The following is a 17,682-nucleotide window of genomic DNA, read 5'->3' on the forward strand; positions in this document are numbered from 1 at the left end:
ACAGTATGATTTTATAAATATCTTAAGAATATAATTATGGCAATAATATATTTCATTTTATTTATTATGACAAAAACAAAGTATTTAAAAAATACAGGACTAATTGCAAATTAAATGACAGGCAGCTATGACATGCGCTGTAACAAAAAAAAAAAAAACAATGTCAGATCCACAATAAATTTATTCGCTTACATAGATAAATCAATATATATTTATATTGCTTTAGTGTTTCAATATCATCAAAAAATATTACAAATTAAAATAGTCTGTTTATTTTATTTATTTGAAAGAACAGGAAAAAATATGATGGTGAAATATGATGTAAGTGGTATATTCGAACAATGGTCCCGTGATTTGCAGGACTGCCCGCTGACCACACGATCAACATCGCCACCATCACGTAGTTCGACTTGTGGTCGCACTGTCACCGGGTACTTGGAAATTTGATGGTTTACATTCATTCACTCACTGGTAATATTTTCCTTTTTTGGTGTTCCATACTGCTGATTAATAGATTATACATATACACTTTCAGAGAAATCTGTCTTACGGATTTTAACTATGCATACCGCTTTCTTTGTAAACTATAAATTTATTTCAAAAGTAGTTACTTATATTATTAATCCTGGTAAAACATTGACATTTTATTTCACATTTACCATTGTATTTTAAGTGAGTTAGTTTGAAAAGATCGAAGGTACCTATTTTTATTAAATTTTAATATACCTCAAAAGGTAAACTTTTATCTCAAAATTCCTTTTTATAATATCATTTTATAATTTATACAATATGATTTCCAATGGAAAAATATCTTATAAAAACATTATTAAAATCAATTGAAGAAGTTTTATTTAAAATCACGTTGTTAATTGTTGGTATTTTGTCAGTAACAAATTATGAAAAGAGATAATCGAACGGCCGCCATCTTTGTTTTTGGTGTTCGAAAGACAACCAGCATTATATACGAAGGCAGCTCTTATTCGCTTTTTTGTATTAAAATTAAAAAAGAAACTAAGTTTTAATACAATATTTTTAATAATATATTTACGATTTAATGAAATATCATATTTTAATAATGTTACTGTTGCGTAACATATAAAAGTTCGTTGTAAATTTTAAAAAAATATTTGCGGTAGATTTAGTGAGTCAAATAGCATGACGATGGACTTTTTATACATTCATAAATCGTGCGCAAAAAACCGCATGGCTTGTGTAAATCCAACTTTTGCTACAATTACGCAATTTACAAAATTCTTTTTTGTTTAATGTTTTAATTTAACAAAATTACTTATTGATAAAAGTTTAACGAAATATTCACTATTGAACAACATTCATATGAGAATACATTGCCAATAATTACGAATGCCTGTAAAAATAAATTGAATCGATTCATTATCTAATTAAATTGACTACCTAATTCACTTTTCAAATGAAAACCCTCCCTGTTTGCAAACAACGAAATCTGACGCTGCATTAAAACCCAACATAGATTTCCAAAAACCAAACGCATTAAAAATTAGTTTAATGCTTCTCTAATTCTGGTACATAGAATTTTTTTTAACATTATACTTTTTTTATTTTTACCTCTGTTTTATTTTTTTCTATTCCAATAAGTATTTATAAGTTTATTGACAATTGTGTCATGTAAAAACGCATATAAAATTACAAGTATCATCTATTTACGTTTTTGTACATGTACAAATAGTTAACTTACTTCGTAAAAGATACTAATGAACTAAAGTAAGTACAAATGTGTACAGTATGATTGGTTATAGGCGTCAAACCTTTAAAGGATGTATGCAACTATGCTATAAATAAAATTTATATTATTTTTTTAGATCGATAACTTAAAACAGGACGAATGCAAACATGTTTAAAAGTGTTAAAGATTTTTCTGACAAATAAGCTATACATTTACCCCTTTAAAAATTACACCTATACCCAATCGTCCTGTTTATTGCCATAAAAGCTGGTAAGTTAAATAGTCTACCGATCGTTATGGGCGCCCTTGAGATGGAAATGCTAAACGGATATTATCGACAAGTGAAAGCCCAAGTCAAGGTCCCCTCGCGGAGATTCTGGCCTAGTCACTCCATGGAGCGTCCACCAAAGTGACCTAAGAGCTCTGCGGCCTCCCAATCTAGTCTTCCTAGAGAGCTATTGAGCTTTGCTACCTTAGGAGACGTATTAGGATATGCACCCTCAGCGCCCTGGCCCCTCTTACATGCGGAATCTGCAAATGTCTTTTGGACAGCAAAGCAAATCACATAAAAAATACTAAACAATCATTGGTCGCCCAATTTAAACGATAGATAACGATACAGTGTAGCCATAAGGAAATAAGCAGACACTTGACTGTTTCTGATAAGTAAAGTAGTCTTTACCAATAACTCTGACTCTGCAATATACGCAGTACAGTTATTTGATAAGAAATAACTAAATATAATAAACAAAATATAGACTTTATGATCGTCATATAAGGACAATAAAACTTATGATATTTTCGCTTTAGTTCGCGTATCACTTCGCCTTCGAAGCTGATTTGATAAGCAATAGTCATCTGATACGAAACGTTCGAGGAGATAAGATTGGTCACATAATATTTCAAGAAAACACGACTAATTCGATGTCTATAGCGTGAATCTGAAATTTTAAATCACATCCGGTTTTACATCACTATAATACTTTTAAATGGTAATGCAGTTTTAAATGACGAAGACAATTAAAAATTAATATTATATTATATTTATATTATTAGATAAAAATATTTAATCCTATTTCTTTATATAATGTGATTGGTTGTTTAAAAGAAGGTGTTTTGATAGCTCATTTACTATCCAATGAATTTTCCCCACCCAAAAATAAATAGTTTTTGAAATATTAAATGACTTTATGATAATATGGTAAGAAAATGTTTTAAAAATTCGTATTACTACTAATTAAAATTAATTATTGTTTGCTATCTGTTCCTGCATACAATGTACTGCCAAAAGTAACTGGCCTTTTTTATTAAAAAAAATTAATGTAATATTTCAGAGTGATTATTTTATGCAGGAAGATTGGATTGTAAAAGCTTTAAAACTTTTTGCTGACAAATCCGCTGTACATTCACTTTCTCAAATCTTTAATACCTATAAGAATTTACCCTGGATACGTATTTATATATTATTTCCATATGTTTAAAAGTTTTGAAGTTTCATCACGATAATCAGCTACTCTGTATCTTTTAAATGTACATACACACGCTTTTACACATATTTCCATACGTATGAAATATTTAAAGGTTTTTGATAATAGATTGGATAAAATCATCCATTTAAAGTTTTAACAACTATGTAACACTAATAATAATCTTGAAAACATACAATAGTTTCCAGTTTTTTAAGTCGTAAGATATACATACTTATAGAATTTTTAAAATACAGTACAGTAGATATTAAATACATCTAGTTAATAATATAACAATGGAAAAAAAATACCAAAATTGTCGTAATTAGTAAAAAAAAGATAAATAATAATGAAGTTTAATATTCTTCTTTGTATATATGACAAATACAATACAAATATATGTAGCTATAATAATAGATTCAGAAGAATTTATATGAAATAGTACAACGTTAAGTTTTGAATGTTCCAATCCCCGCAAAAGCATTTCACATGTACAGGTCATCCGCAAGCCTGAAGCAGGTTTTAAATGACGCATTCATTTCGGACATGCCGTGCGGTGTTATAAAAATGCCAGTTCTGTCATGTATACTCAATTTTTTATAAAAGTGATACAGAATTCGCGCAAAACCATTACCACTCAAAAGTTTAATCCGCAGTTATATATATAGTCACTATTACCATCCATATTGCCAATTGTTCATTCACGGTGAAGCAGCGAAAATTGTATCCATGCATCTAATTTTTTTTTCCAAATTAAAAAAACCCACCTTATTTTAGATTTGCGAGCAGTACTCCCGGCCGTTATAATTGAAAAAAGTATGTCCTTTACTAAAGACGGGCTGTATTGCTGTATATAAATGGAAAAGGTTGACATTATTAGTACTTTTATAACACCTTACCTGTATTAATTTTAAGCTAAGTCAACAATAATTAATTTTCCTTTCTACAATTGTAAGTCTTCGCTATTAGGTTCCCTTTTTTATGGCCCCCATTTTTATGGACCTTTTGTGCTACCCTGCCATGTGTAAGCAGGGACATTATTTACAGAAACACAATTATTTTTTGCTATTTGCACATTCCTGTTTTGTCCTTCTTAAAGTCTTTCATACATTACTCTATTGTTCTTCTATTCTATCCCTTTTTATACCTCGTTACATACATCCTTTCATACATCTTTTGGTTTCCATTGCATGTATGTATATATATGTAGTAAAACGAAATTTAGACAAAACATTTGAAAGCAATAGTTAGTTATCTAATGTGGACGAGACATATATATACATATATAGATTCGAAAATAATAGATGAATAAACATTCTCATTAAAAGAGTATTACAGAAATTAATAAATATATAACATTTGAATTTGAAGCGATGTGTCATGGTCACGTATATTAAATCGGTTTGCATGGCAAAATAATTATTTCGCGGAATTAATTGCACGGTGTCTCATTGTTTATCCAAATAAATTTTCTGCGTAGAGTAAATACGATATAAGTTACTTTACATATTCTCTGAATTGTGTCGTATATCGTAATTTAAGTATGTTACATTTAACAAACTGAATGAATTCTGTTACCACAATGGCGATGACCTTGCTTCCGTATTTATGAGTACGGATGGTCTAATGATAGGTTCCCACGACAACTAAATTAGTGCGTCAATTCAGTCGTGTGACGTCACGTGATTTTTTAAATCTCTTTTCTCATTGCATCTTTAGTTTATTGTTTAGTATTTTTATATCTTTTAAAAGACATGGGACATAGAATGGTAAATTAACTTCCATATTGTTTTTAAAATGTTGACTACCATAGATTAAAAAATTAGAACATTAAGACCGTCTGAAGTGGCAGTGTTCGGGGCACACACTCGCTCGAATGCCCCCCAACCAGTAGACGCAGCATGGGTAGGCCGACGTCTAGGTGTATCGACGACATAGTTAAGGTCGCGGGAATTTGCAGGAAGTCGCGGGTAGTCGCGGGAAGTCGCGGGAAGTCGAGGGAAGTCGCGGGAAGTCGCGTCGAAGCGGGCAGCGCAAAACTTGGTAGTTTATTAAGGGATGTTAAAACATATTTAAATGATGCAATATACAAAATGCAGTGGTAGTCCAGTGATAGAGGACCGAGACTTACGATCGTGGGTCACGAGTACGATTCCTGGGATACAATCTTATATGATTCATACTATGCATTAATTATATAGGATTGCCACTGCTCACAAACAAGTTTCCAGATGATGGGCAGCAGGATCCTTTGCGTACCATAAAACAATGCACTGTTGGACTCCCACTGCAAGGCATAAGCCTTCCTCAAAGATCGTCACGATGACCGGTCTTGCACTGTCCGCATCCAACGACTTCCGGCGAACTTAACTATGTTATCGGTCCACTCGGTGGAGAGGTCTGCCCAGTCCGCGTCTACTCGTGGTCACTTCTCGAAATCCTATCAGCCCCAACGGCCATAGGTTACACGAGCAATGTGCTCCGCACACTATCACTGCAAACGAGCAATTCTTCAAACTACGTTGTTTACCTTGATTCTTCTGCAGATCTCCCTCATTGATCTCTGGGTGACCTCTCTCCTCGTTATGAGGCACGTCTTGAATCTGTATGTCATCATCGCTATGTATAAGCAATAATGAAAACATTCTTTACAAAGTGTTTATTACATTTTAATTTTAATCTGAAATCCGATACGTATCGACGCGTGTCATGGCGTGTATGAAATATCTTAATATTATGTACTTACAATTTTAAAATTATAAATATTGATGAAGAATTTATTTTTAAACTTTAGTTAATTATGCGATAATTAATTTATTAGTGGCCAGTTGCATATCGTAATGACACGTTCGTGAGATTAAAAAGAGTATATAGGTCTTATTGTGATCTTTGTGTTTACATTGTGTCTAGATGACACGGTTATGTATTCGTTGGCGTGGTTGTTGAAGGATGATGTATCACCATCACTGAATTTTGTGTTACTATTTTAATTAGAAGCATTATTCAAGTGCTGCAAGTTATATTCTACTCATGCCTTCAACTATTATACTGGGAAATTGTTCATTGATATAAAATCTTTAAGGAAGTCAATGTTTTTACATTTACCACCATAAATATGTGATCACTATGAAATATGTTACATCAATCTATTTTTCTATCGGAATCTGCCGAGTTAATAGCTTTTGAAAGTACAAGTTTGGACAAATAGTAGATAGTTATGAATTGTAATATACATTAGTACGAATTTTGACCACGCTTTTTCTTACTATATCATTACTCTATTTATTATTTCTAAAATACTTAATTTTTGTGTGTACTATACATTGACAGCAAATGTGGAATACTTTGCTCCATTGAAAATTTCACGCCTATTTTCTATCATACTGTATCTTTTTTGTGGCCCCTCGTTGACCTATATCTTAACATAACAGAAACTTTTATTCCGTTATAAATTTTTCAAAATTATTTTATTGACACTCTTCTCTCATCCTTCAAATTTTCTATTTCTCTGTCTTCTTTGGTCCTTCATATTACTTTATATTTTCTTTTTGTTTATACACAATCCTTTCACACATACCATCTCTTCCTACGCCACAATTTTCGAAATCACTGTTTACAATTTTTTTTAACTTTTACTGACATGTGTTTTTACATTTTAAGTTTTATTTTTATTTATAAGGTCCATCATAATTTTCTGATATTATTTCAAACATACATGGCGGCACTCTTTGTCTCCCATTCCCTACTCTCTACGACTACTTTGAAATGTGAACTTTCTTTTGCGGAGTATCACTGAAGCACGAGGGATCTCCTTGAGTTTAAGCCTATGCAGGTACTCGGCCAGTCCTCGTGCCCTGTGAACGTTTAGACCAGAACCGAGTCTAGCTCGATCTTTCGGAGCGCGCTGAAGGCTGATTCGACGTCAGTGAATAATATTCCCGTTACTGAAGCCGTCTCACCTTCTACATACCTTCTGTTCCATTCGTCAAGTGTCTCGTCTGAGGCTATCTCTCATAATCTGGTCGCTATCATACTGTATTACAGAGACTACAACCATCATCCACCCAACTCATTGTCAGCGATTATGTGATTACCATTAAAATTTAAATCGGCGTTCGAATTTTAATTCGTGTGAGGAATAGTAAATCTAAATAATAATCTAAAAAGTATTGATGGCCAGTAATATCATGCATTAAAATGTTACAAAGTTTTCTATAAACAAATCCTCAAGGTGAACTGTGATTTAGTTATTTTATTTATTTATTTACACTTTATTGTACACCAAAGGTCTATATGAAAAGCGGAAAAGAAATATAATAGAAAAACATAAATAATAAATTTAAAAAAACTATATGTAGGTACAAAAGGCGGTCTTATCGCCCGAAGCGATCTTTACCAGACAACCTATGGATGGAGATGAGAAACATGAAGGAGATGGTTGGTTTAGGTGGCTTGCCAACAGAAGACACAAAACAATTTTCACTCACCTGACCAGTAGCTTAAATTAGAACTGGTTTGTAATACTCTCTCCGTACATTTAAGTTGTACTGTCATTAACTTATCTAATCACTTAAACCATTAGCAAGTTATTTATCAAAGCAACAGTAGACAGTTAACAGTGATAACTCGATTTCTCTCTTTCTTTCTCTCCTTATTAGACAATCATAGCCACATACGAAAGCGAAACATATAGGTATTATGATGGAAAAAGATGGTTTCATATGTATACGTAATGTACATTATACATTACTATTTAACTACATTTGAATATATCTTTTAATTATTATATCATTTAAATAAGCAAAAAAATAATAAAAATTCCTCCTCCCTCTTCGCGAGCTTAATGGTCTCCTGATACTCCCTTTCAGGTGGAATTTCGTAGAATCCGTTCTTCTTATTTTCAGTAGATGGACGCCCACTGCAAGGTATATGCTTTCCCCAAAGATGGCCGTGACATTAACTATATAGTCGGCCCACCTACTGGAGGGGTTGCCCATTGGAGATCCTTTCGGCCCTGATGTCCATCTGTCCAAATCCGGTTTTATCCAACCTCTGTTCGGTAAAACAAATATGCCTATTCCAAAGATATCGTGATAAATCAGTACATAGTTGAAAATCTCATATATACAGGACGATTGAAATGTTGTTGCTCACTCAGGAAGCTAATTATTGTCAAGCACTCTTCATTAAATTATATTTGTGAAGCTACCAGTGGGTATCTTCCTGTAGAGACAATAATGCTGACATTTTATATTGATTGACGGCTCCAAAGCGCTTTTAATAGCCTATTTGAATTAAGAACATGTTGCATGCTTTTTGGTTGGTTACAGATGCAAAACACCGATTTGTAATCATACTGTGTAAAATGATTACTACGGTATTATATTTAATATGTAAAAAAAATATTATTAAACCTCGTTTTTCTGTTAAGACGCGAAAACGAAGAGGCTATGTTTTCGTATTTTTTCTTAAATCCAATTATAATATAAATTAGTTTAAATAACTTAGTATTCATGTAACATAGTTAAATTCATACACACACTTTATTTCTATATATTTAAGCGGTAATAATTTCATTTTGTATAATAAAAGGTGTGTCCAACCTACACGTGTCTATTTATAAAGCATTACTAATAGAAAAAAACTGTTGCTGTCTATGCCCGTTAAGGGTGCTTCCATACAATACCCGGCGATAAATATTGCACATCGATGTTTAGAAAGAGACAATCGTCTAATTTCGTCGTAGAGTTATCTTTGCCACACAACTGACAAAACGTCACATAGGTAGTGTGTGTAGCCGATTGTCTCTTTCCAAAGGTCGATGTGTAAAATTTATCGGTACCGTACATTCTGTTTTTAATTCCTAGAAAGTGTAATATATTTGTAATGATCTGTTGTGTAAACTCTTATAATGAAAAACAATGTTAGTGACATAACGGTATAGACATTAAATTTATGGAGAAGTCAGTTTAAGTTAATGATTACGTAACATTAAGTAAAAAAGGCCATCAGTCTATGCGTCGTGTATTCAATCTGTTCTCGGCGAAGTCAATTTTAATGCTTTTGAATAAAACATAAGTACAATACATGTAGATCATAGAGTCAGAGTTTCTAACACGGTTTTCTAAGCGAAAATTAGAACTATCTCGTATTTAACGGTGTGATAATTTATAACTGTAATATAAGGATGTTTCTCATACATCGAAGTGATTTATCTTTGTTGTGAAAGCAATATCTGTTCATATATTGGGTTGTTCGGAAAGTAATTTAGTTTTTTGTAATTAAAATGAAAGACGATCTTCGTATAATGAATAAATGTTTAATTAAATGATATATTGGTCTTTCTGATCCAACATCTTTTGCCATCTTTCTGGTGGTAACATGATTCCACGCCCATAAACATTTTTGTTCTTTGCTGGGAAGAAACTGATCCGGGTGATCTTTGACAAGTGACCGGAAGAAATAAAAATCCGAAGGGGCCAGGTTGGTAGAATATGGTGGGTGTGGCAGAACATACGATTCAAACTGTTTTAGGTTTTCAAAGCTTTTTGCGAGTGACCAAACTTGTTGGGTATTAGGTCTCGCATTATCTTCTTGGAGCACAACATTTTTTCTTTTAATTCATTCTGGCCTTTTCTGTTGAAGTGTCACATCACATCAAATTCTAATCTATTGACGTTTATAACTAATTTATCGAAAAAAAATTGTTTTATTGTTTTATAATCTGTGCATGCTAAAATGCAGCAATAGATATGTCAAACATTACAGTAGAACATTTTTATTCAACATAAGATTTTCATCTAAGAACTGACTCATGACGATATCTCAAGAATCATGAGATTTAGATACTTAAAATTTGGTGTAAATATTTCTTTTGTCACGTAGAAGTCAGCTAATAAATGAATTTACGAAACTACGTCCTCAGGAAGGTTTGAAGTTGCTTTCATTAAGTTCGTGAAGCAGACCAAGGACAGCTGGTATCTTATGTAATACATAGCTGTATTCTGCTATATATTCTTTTTATAAAGCGGACGTTGAATTGACAATTACGATATAATATTTTGCTGACTTTTATAACGAAGTCAAGACTTTTCTTATTTTTTTATCATCCACATCTATTTACTAACATTCACACATTTTGGAGACTAGCGATAACATACATACTACATAAAACTTTCTCAATTTTATATAAAACTGACAAAGGTCATCGTTCGTCTGTTTTCCTGTTAGTAACATCACTAGACCGTCGAAGCAACTGGTTGCTAATATACTCGTTTGTGAGGAAACTAAGGCATGCGATCTGATCTGTGCATATAGAAAGATATGATCAAAGATCGAAGTCGTGAGCACTAATATATTTATACCATTCTTCAAACTTAAACTCCAAAGACAAATATTTTACCATAAATTTGGCCATAAATTTTTGCACTTTTGAAACATGTGTAGAAATAAAAGTACAAATGCTATTTTGTTTATGATTTATTTACCGTAATTATCATTTATTAAAATTTTTTTTTTTTAAATTACATCGTCGAGATGTGCTCCGTCTCGCCGTTGGCACTCCTGTAATCGACTACGTAAACTTTGGAAAACTCGTTGCAAAACTCGTTGCAAAACTATTTGCAAAAATTTTTGGCCCACCCTGTAGAAGGATGCTATTAAAGGTTAACTGAATTAGCACTGGTTACTATCAAATTGGGTTCTTCGCATATTCTTTTGATTACATAAATAAATAATTAAATAAGAACTATTTCTTAAGAAACTTCTTTCGTCTTTAAGCAAATATATGGTGCATGCAATTGTACACAGATGCATGCATTTACGGTACATGCGAAGTTGTTATACTGCACTAAAAACCTATTTTTGTTTTTGATAATTTTTGAAGACTTTACCCATGTGTTTTGTCGGTGACAGCACACATGGGTAAGAAACGTGGACTCTTACGACAGGCCTCATAAGAAGGCTCAAGGTCACCCAGAGGGCAATGGAGAGGGCTATCGGAATTTCGCTGCGAGATCGAATCTGAAATGAGGAGATCCGCTTAAAACAGAAGAATATTTTTGATTAGAGACAGAAGTTTTTTTGTAGTAAACAGTATAAGTTATTTGATGTAAATTTAGGTTGTGACATATGTACAGAGAAAACTATTAATTAATAAACTAAATAAAGATTAAAAGTAAATACTCAAGTTTTAAAGACGACGATACGAAGGTATCCGTAAAAAAGTTGTCGCATTTTCAATAACCAGTAGTACCGACTACCCAGCCGGTATCCATAGCTGATAATAATTTAGACAAATAAACGGATATTATTATTATTAATTTAGAATATTCTCGTACAGTTGCAGGTTATAGTTAATCATAATTAATTATCGGGACGGGTATTCGGAATAAGTGAAGATATTTACTGAAAAATTATGTCGAACATAGTACATAGTACACATTAGTATGGCTTCTGAAGGCCAAATTTGAAGGTAGTTGAAATAAAGTTTTCTTGACATTTAATTTATTATTCGAATTCTAAAAAGATATCACTCGCCGAATTCAATTCGAATGGGCAGCGTTCGGAAAGCTATGAAACAATTCGTCCAAAAACCACAATACTGGGCCATTTAATAAGGCACAGAGTCATCCAGAGAGCAACGGAGAAAGCCTCGGGAGTTTCACATATCAATCGAAAAATGAGATCTGTGGAAAAACCAAGGATACTGACATAGCTCGAAGAATTGCTCGTTTGAAATGGCTGGACGGAGCATATCGCTCGTGCAACTTATGGCCGTTGGGGAGGAAATTCTCGAGTGGCGACAACTAGCCAATAGATGCAGCGTAGGTAGGCTGGAAGCCCAGGTGGAACAATGACATAGTGGCAACGTGGCGGAGAAGTTCCTGAGTGTACAGGCCTGGTCAATGCGGCGAACTCACGCTTTGCAGTGATCTTCTATCGAGCTACAAGAACAAGAATAAGAAATAATATGTAGTCTTGCACCGAATGTAAATTTTCTAGTTTTGCTAATCGATGATTAGTCATTTTAAAACGTTTACCTATAACCTCTTTCTTCAATTTAGTACATTATGCTATACTTTAACTAAACAAAACGACGCTCACAGAAGCTTCTGCTTGGACTGAAACATCAGTTATAACATCAGATCGGAGACTGTCGAGCCTAAAGGATACATAGTCAGGTAGCCAGCCAGGTAGCCAGGTCAGGTAACCAGCAGCAAGATCCCTAGACAATGGACTTTTGCTTGTATTACATGCTACGCATTTAGCATTCCATTTCGAGTATGCTATAAAGTCTGCAATTTTATAATTTGCGTGTGATACTTTCATTAGTTAGATCATTTATTGATGCTTGATGAATTCCGGTCAAAATCGGCACATAACTTAAATAGGCGTATCCATGATGTGACTAAAATGCGAGTAATCAGAAAAGTATCATTTCGCTGGAAAATCACTACCCTAACCATTACTAGTAGAGAGGTCATTGCCAATATGTATATATATATATATATATACATATATATATATATATATATATATGTATATACATGTACACGTGTGTTTGTTACATACGCACGGTAGACTTAAAAAACCTCTTGTTTGAGTAATATACATAGCATAACATACATATAAACTACATAGTTCACGGACCCTTCCGTTCCCTGAACTCATGTCAGATGAACATGTAAAAGCCTTAGGGCTAACAGCATAAACATTTATCGAAACAGTGCGGTAGAGTAAATAGTACAAAGTAAATAAATGGTATTACTCAAACGGCGTCCTCATCGGTAATAACTTTTTCTACCGGGCATTTTCAACGTGGACTTTATTTGCATAAAGAATTTTTTACATAGATATCACGCCAATAAAAAGAAATACCTTTACTACATTAGCATGCTTTAATCGTGTCATATTTGAACTTGACTTTACAAGGGATAAGAGGGTAAATGCGTAGAATCAAAACACGGTTATCAAATAACGTTGTACAGACAATTTGGGACCTTATTGTAAACTGAGTAATCTTACATCACTATACACTTATTAAATCGTTATGTAGTGTAAACTGTATTGTTATTATTAAGTATAACAATTTAATTGTATCTCCATTGTATAACAGAATTTATGATATTAATTTTTTTTCCCATAAATAGGCTTTACATATCAGATACCTTGGCCTTAAATTGTTTTACAATAGCATGTATTCCAGAAACGAAATTAGATTTTTCCGTTCTGTGACATAATAATTATGATTAGGATTAAAATAAAATTGAAGTAACAGTTATTGAATGCTAATAAATTAAATAATATTTTATAAAAAAACACGCTTTTGATTTCAAAAGAAACCTTTTTATACGATTTTTACTTGTGAAAATAAACATTAAACTTTACATAACCTAAAAAAATATTTACTTTTAAGAGTGTAAAAATAGTAAAACTGTAATATATATAACTGTAATATGTAATTATTATTATAATAATAACAGCAACATTAAATGTTGCTAGTTAATAATATCTTTGGTTATTTTTACATAGGCGATCGTCTTTGTCTTTTTTTTTAAATATTTCGTTGTTTTCCAATAATTTTTTGTTCATGTCTCAGACAAAAAATGTTCGTATTTGTAAAGTTTTACGCCCCTATGGTTCTTATTCAAGAAATCCGTTAGAACAGGTTTTACTTGTCTATCCAGCTTAAGCAAATTGTTAAACAAAAAGTTTCATATGCGCTCTGTGAAAGGTTAACAATAGTTTATTACAAAAGCGTGTACCTGCTCCACTAAATGCAGGCAACTCATCTGTTTTGGAATATTACAAAACCAACTGGGCGTATCTAAAGGTCGTCGTTGTCAAACCAATATTTTTGTGATATTTGTTAGAGATATACTCAGTGGTTCATAATAATAAATTATATAAAATGATTTTTTTTAATGCACATAACATATTTGTATATTATCACTGTAAGATGCTCAGTTTTAAAGTCATACCGAAATTAGTTTACGTAACTAATAATTATGACGAAATATCTAAAAAGTGCATCAAGTAGATATCGGTTTAACAATGACGAAGTATTCCTTTGTCCGCTGCGGTTCGTCATAGACCACGTGTCGGTGGAGTTGCGCTTCGGAAAGTACATTCTCGTTGCTATAGAATCGGAGCACGTTAACTTTTCACCGGCTAGCTGTTAAATGATGCAATCAGTTGATAAGTGCCCGTTTAATTGTACCATTTGCCGCCCGCAATTCCGATGCTTGTTTTGAGACGTAGCCTCTGGCGGGCGCGGCTACCAGATGACGCCACGAGTATAGGTGGAAATAGGGTCACTTCTGTGTCGTTGCTCCGAGGCGCGGAGCTGTGCGGGAGGGGGTCGGCGGAGGGGCAAGGCGAGGCGGGACGGGGCAACGTCGCAGCCGCGACCCCCTGCGCCACGTCCGCCCCGCGCATTCCGCACTCGACGCGAGGGCGAAGCGCACGCCCCGTTTCATTTCGACCGCGACCAACGCGCCGCGCGCCCGCGGCTTCCAACCGCCATGTTTGACGTTTTCGGCTCCGTGAAGGGGCTCCTGAAGCTCGACTCCGTTTGCATCGACAACAATGTGTTTCGCCTTCACTACAAAGCCACCGTGATCATCCTGATCGCGTTCTCGCTGCTCGTGACGTCGCGCCAGTACATCGGCGACCCCATCGATTGCATCGTCGACGAAATACCCTACTCCGTTATGGACACCTACTGCTGGATCTACTCAACCTTCACCATACCCAACCGGCTCGTGGGCCGAGTCGGTAAGGATATGGTACAGCCCGGCGTGGCGTCGCACGTCGACGGTCAGGACGAAGTCAAGTACCACAAATACTACCAGTGGGTGTGTTTCGTGTTGTTCTTCCAAGCCATCTTATTCTACGTGCCGCGGTACCTGTGGAAGACGTGGGAGGGCGGTCGCGTGAAAATGCTCGTTCTGGACCTAAACTGCCCGGTGGTCGGCGAGGAGTGCAAAAAAGATCGTAAGAAACTGCTCGTTGACTATTTCTTCACGAATTTGGGCACGCAGAACTTCTATGCCTTCCGCTTCTTTATCTGCGAGGTGTTGAACTTTATCAACGTCGTCGGACAGATATACTTCATGGATTTCTTCCTGGACGGTGAGTTCTCGACGTACGGCAGGGACGTGGTGCGCTTCACGGAGATGGAGCCGGAGGAACGAGAAGACCCCATGGCTCGCGTGTTCCCTAAAGTTACAAAATGCACCTTCCACAAATATGGTCCCTCGGGAACCGTGCAGAAGTTCGACGGCCTCTGCGTGTTGCCACTTAACATCGTGAACGAAAAGATCTATGTGTTCTTGTGGTTCTGGTTTATGATCCTGTCGGCACTGAGCGCCGTCTCGCTGATCTACCGCGCAGCTGTGGTCGCCGGGCCACGCGTGCGCCTGTATCTGCTGCGTGCCCGCAGCCGCCTCGCACCTCAGGAGCAAGTGGAGGCCGTGGCCCGCCAACTGCAAATCGGAGACTGGTTTGTCCTCTACCAGCTGGGAAAGAACATCGACCCGCTGATTTACAAGGAACTCATGGCCGACCTGGCAGAGAAGTTCGAAAGCAAGGACACGGTGTAGAGGGCGAGAGCAACTCGCCGACATTCCGTTGCTGCGCTCGGGGAGACTCGCCGAGCCGGCCATTGTATTCCAGGACCGCTTTAAAACTAAACGCCACGAAATGTTAGTTGGCATCTTCCAAACGCAACCCGACTGAGGCGCGCCGAGGCGCGGGCATTTAGTTTAACTCTTGTAGGGCATGTTTACATTTAGTCGTAGACGTAGTTAGATCTCGTGCCTTCGTTTTTGAATTATTTTGTATTATTATTTGTGTGCGTGAATAACTTTAAAGAGACGTCTCATTGTGATATGTAATTATTATTATATCTAAATTAAGTGTTTACGTGTACGAGTTTGATCGAGTGGCCGCCGGCTAATTCCTAAGGTTTAGATAGTTGATATCTTGTAATGTCTTTGTTATCGAATGTTGTACTCGATACGATATTGTATAAAGCAATAATGAACTATTATTAAGAAATGATCATTTATTAAAATTGGTTAGACAATATTGTAAGTTTACTATATGATAGCGTGTCTATACTTTTTTACTGACGAAATCAAGTCGACTATGGTTAATATTTTCTGAATATATTTACTGCCACATTATAATTGAGTTGTTTCATTGCTAAAACGTTTGACACATTCGTTTTGCTACCCTAAGAACAAAGCAAAACGTAAAGCGTCCATGACGCTGCACGTAAACTATACAGTGCCATCTATCACTTACTATGGAAACTAAATTTTGGTAAAAAAAAATATCTGGTCGTTTACCGTTAATTTTGTTTATGGTATAAGATATTAATTGTTTTTAAAGATTTAATAAGATAATAATTTGCTAATTGTATGTTAAAAGGAATGCATTATACTTGAAATCGATTAAGGTACATTAAAATAAATATCCTCTTTTATTTGTTATTATTATGTAATTAGACTTTCTAACATCAGCTTAATTGTTTTGTAAATGTAATTGACATCGTTTCAAAACCGTAGGTTGTTAGACTAACGCATCGGAACATTAAACTAAAAATGCATTTTCTTAGGTATTTCCAAAAAATAAGAGCAAAACTTATTTTTAAATTAAATACAAACTTCTCGCGTCTTTAGTGGTAAATGTTTTTAATTGACTTTGCAATGAAACACAATAGTTACTTATATTTTAATGTCGTGGTTTTTTTGATTAATTTGCTTTAGAAAGTAATGATAAATATAACTACATTTATTTGCAATTTCCACAAAAGTGAAAATATGATATTCTTTTCCTTAAATTTATTAAAGCGACATCTATTTACCTTAACAGCAAATAAATTCGAAAGCTCTTTTTTTAAATAAGCTTATTGTTTCATCCACGAGACTTAATTAGTGAAAGCGTCAATATTCTTTTATCTTATTTCCGAAAAGACGTGTCAATTGATTTTTTTTTGCAATGGTAAACACTAAACAGCGAACCTTATTGCCCTGACATGGCTGACGAGTTCTTTGACGTTAAAAATTTTAAACGTTGAACTGTCTTTAAAATGGTTACAATCGGATAATGGGTACGTATTGTAATGCACAAGCTTTCAAAAATTAACATTTTTAGTGTAATGGTAAAAGTTTAAAATGGACGACACGTAGAGAGGGACCTCGGTTGCGCTTGACCAGTTTTAACATCGCCGATTCACACGGCGTCTACAGGGTGACCATTTTACTTTCAGGACTATTATAATAAATATTTACATCAAAAAATTAATTAAATATAACATTAGGAGACAACTAAAGACGCAAAAAGAACAACATTACTCATACAATATCTAATTAAAAAAAACTATCTTCAAATATAAATATCAACAGTTCAATGTAAACAACTATATCGTAAAATATTATATTTAATACTAAATGTGAAAATGTCATCTGCACAGTTGATAACGTTTCTTAATAAACCCGCTGCTTG

The 17,682-nt window shown here is 34.5% G+C and overlaps 1 protein-coding gene across 1 annotated transcript; it reads left to right on the forward strand.

Moving 5' to 3' along the window:
- Positions 1-14,591: 14,591 nt before the first annotated feature.
- On the forward strand, positions 14,592-16,361 carry Inx2 (innexin 2). Its single transcript, XM_068772476.1, has one exon. The coding sequence runs from the start codon at positions 14,694-14,696 to the stop codon at positions 15,771-15,773; it is 1,080 nt and encodes a 359-aa protein (XP_068628577.1). The 5' UTR covers positions 14,592-14,693; the 3' UTR covers positions 15,774-16,361.
- Positions 16,362-17,682: the final 1,321 nt, after the last annotated feature.

This window comes from Battus philenor, unplaced genomic scaffold (genome assembly GCF_028537555.1).
Source record: "Battus philenor isolate CCGP_79_NKW_IND1 unplaced genomic scaffold, ilBatPhil1.0.hap1 SCAF_5, whole genome shotgun sequence".
NCBI lineage: Eukaryota > Metazoa > Arthropoda > Insecta > Lepidoptera > Papilionidae > Battus > Battus philenor.

Bases quoted from the DNA above. Each gene is read 5' to 3' on its own strand.
- Inx2 (XM_068772476.1), top strand. From the start codon at position 14,694: ATGTTTGACGTTTTCGGCTCCGTGAAGGGGCTCCTGAAGCTCGACTCC.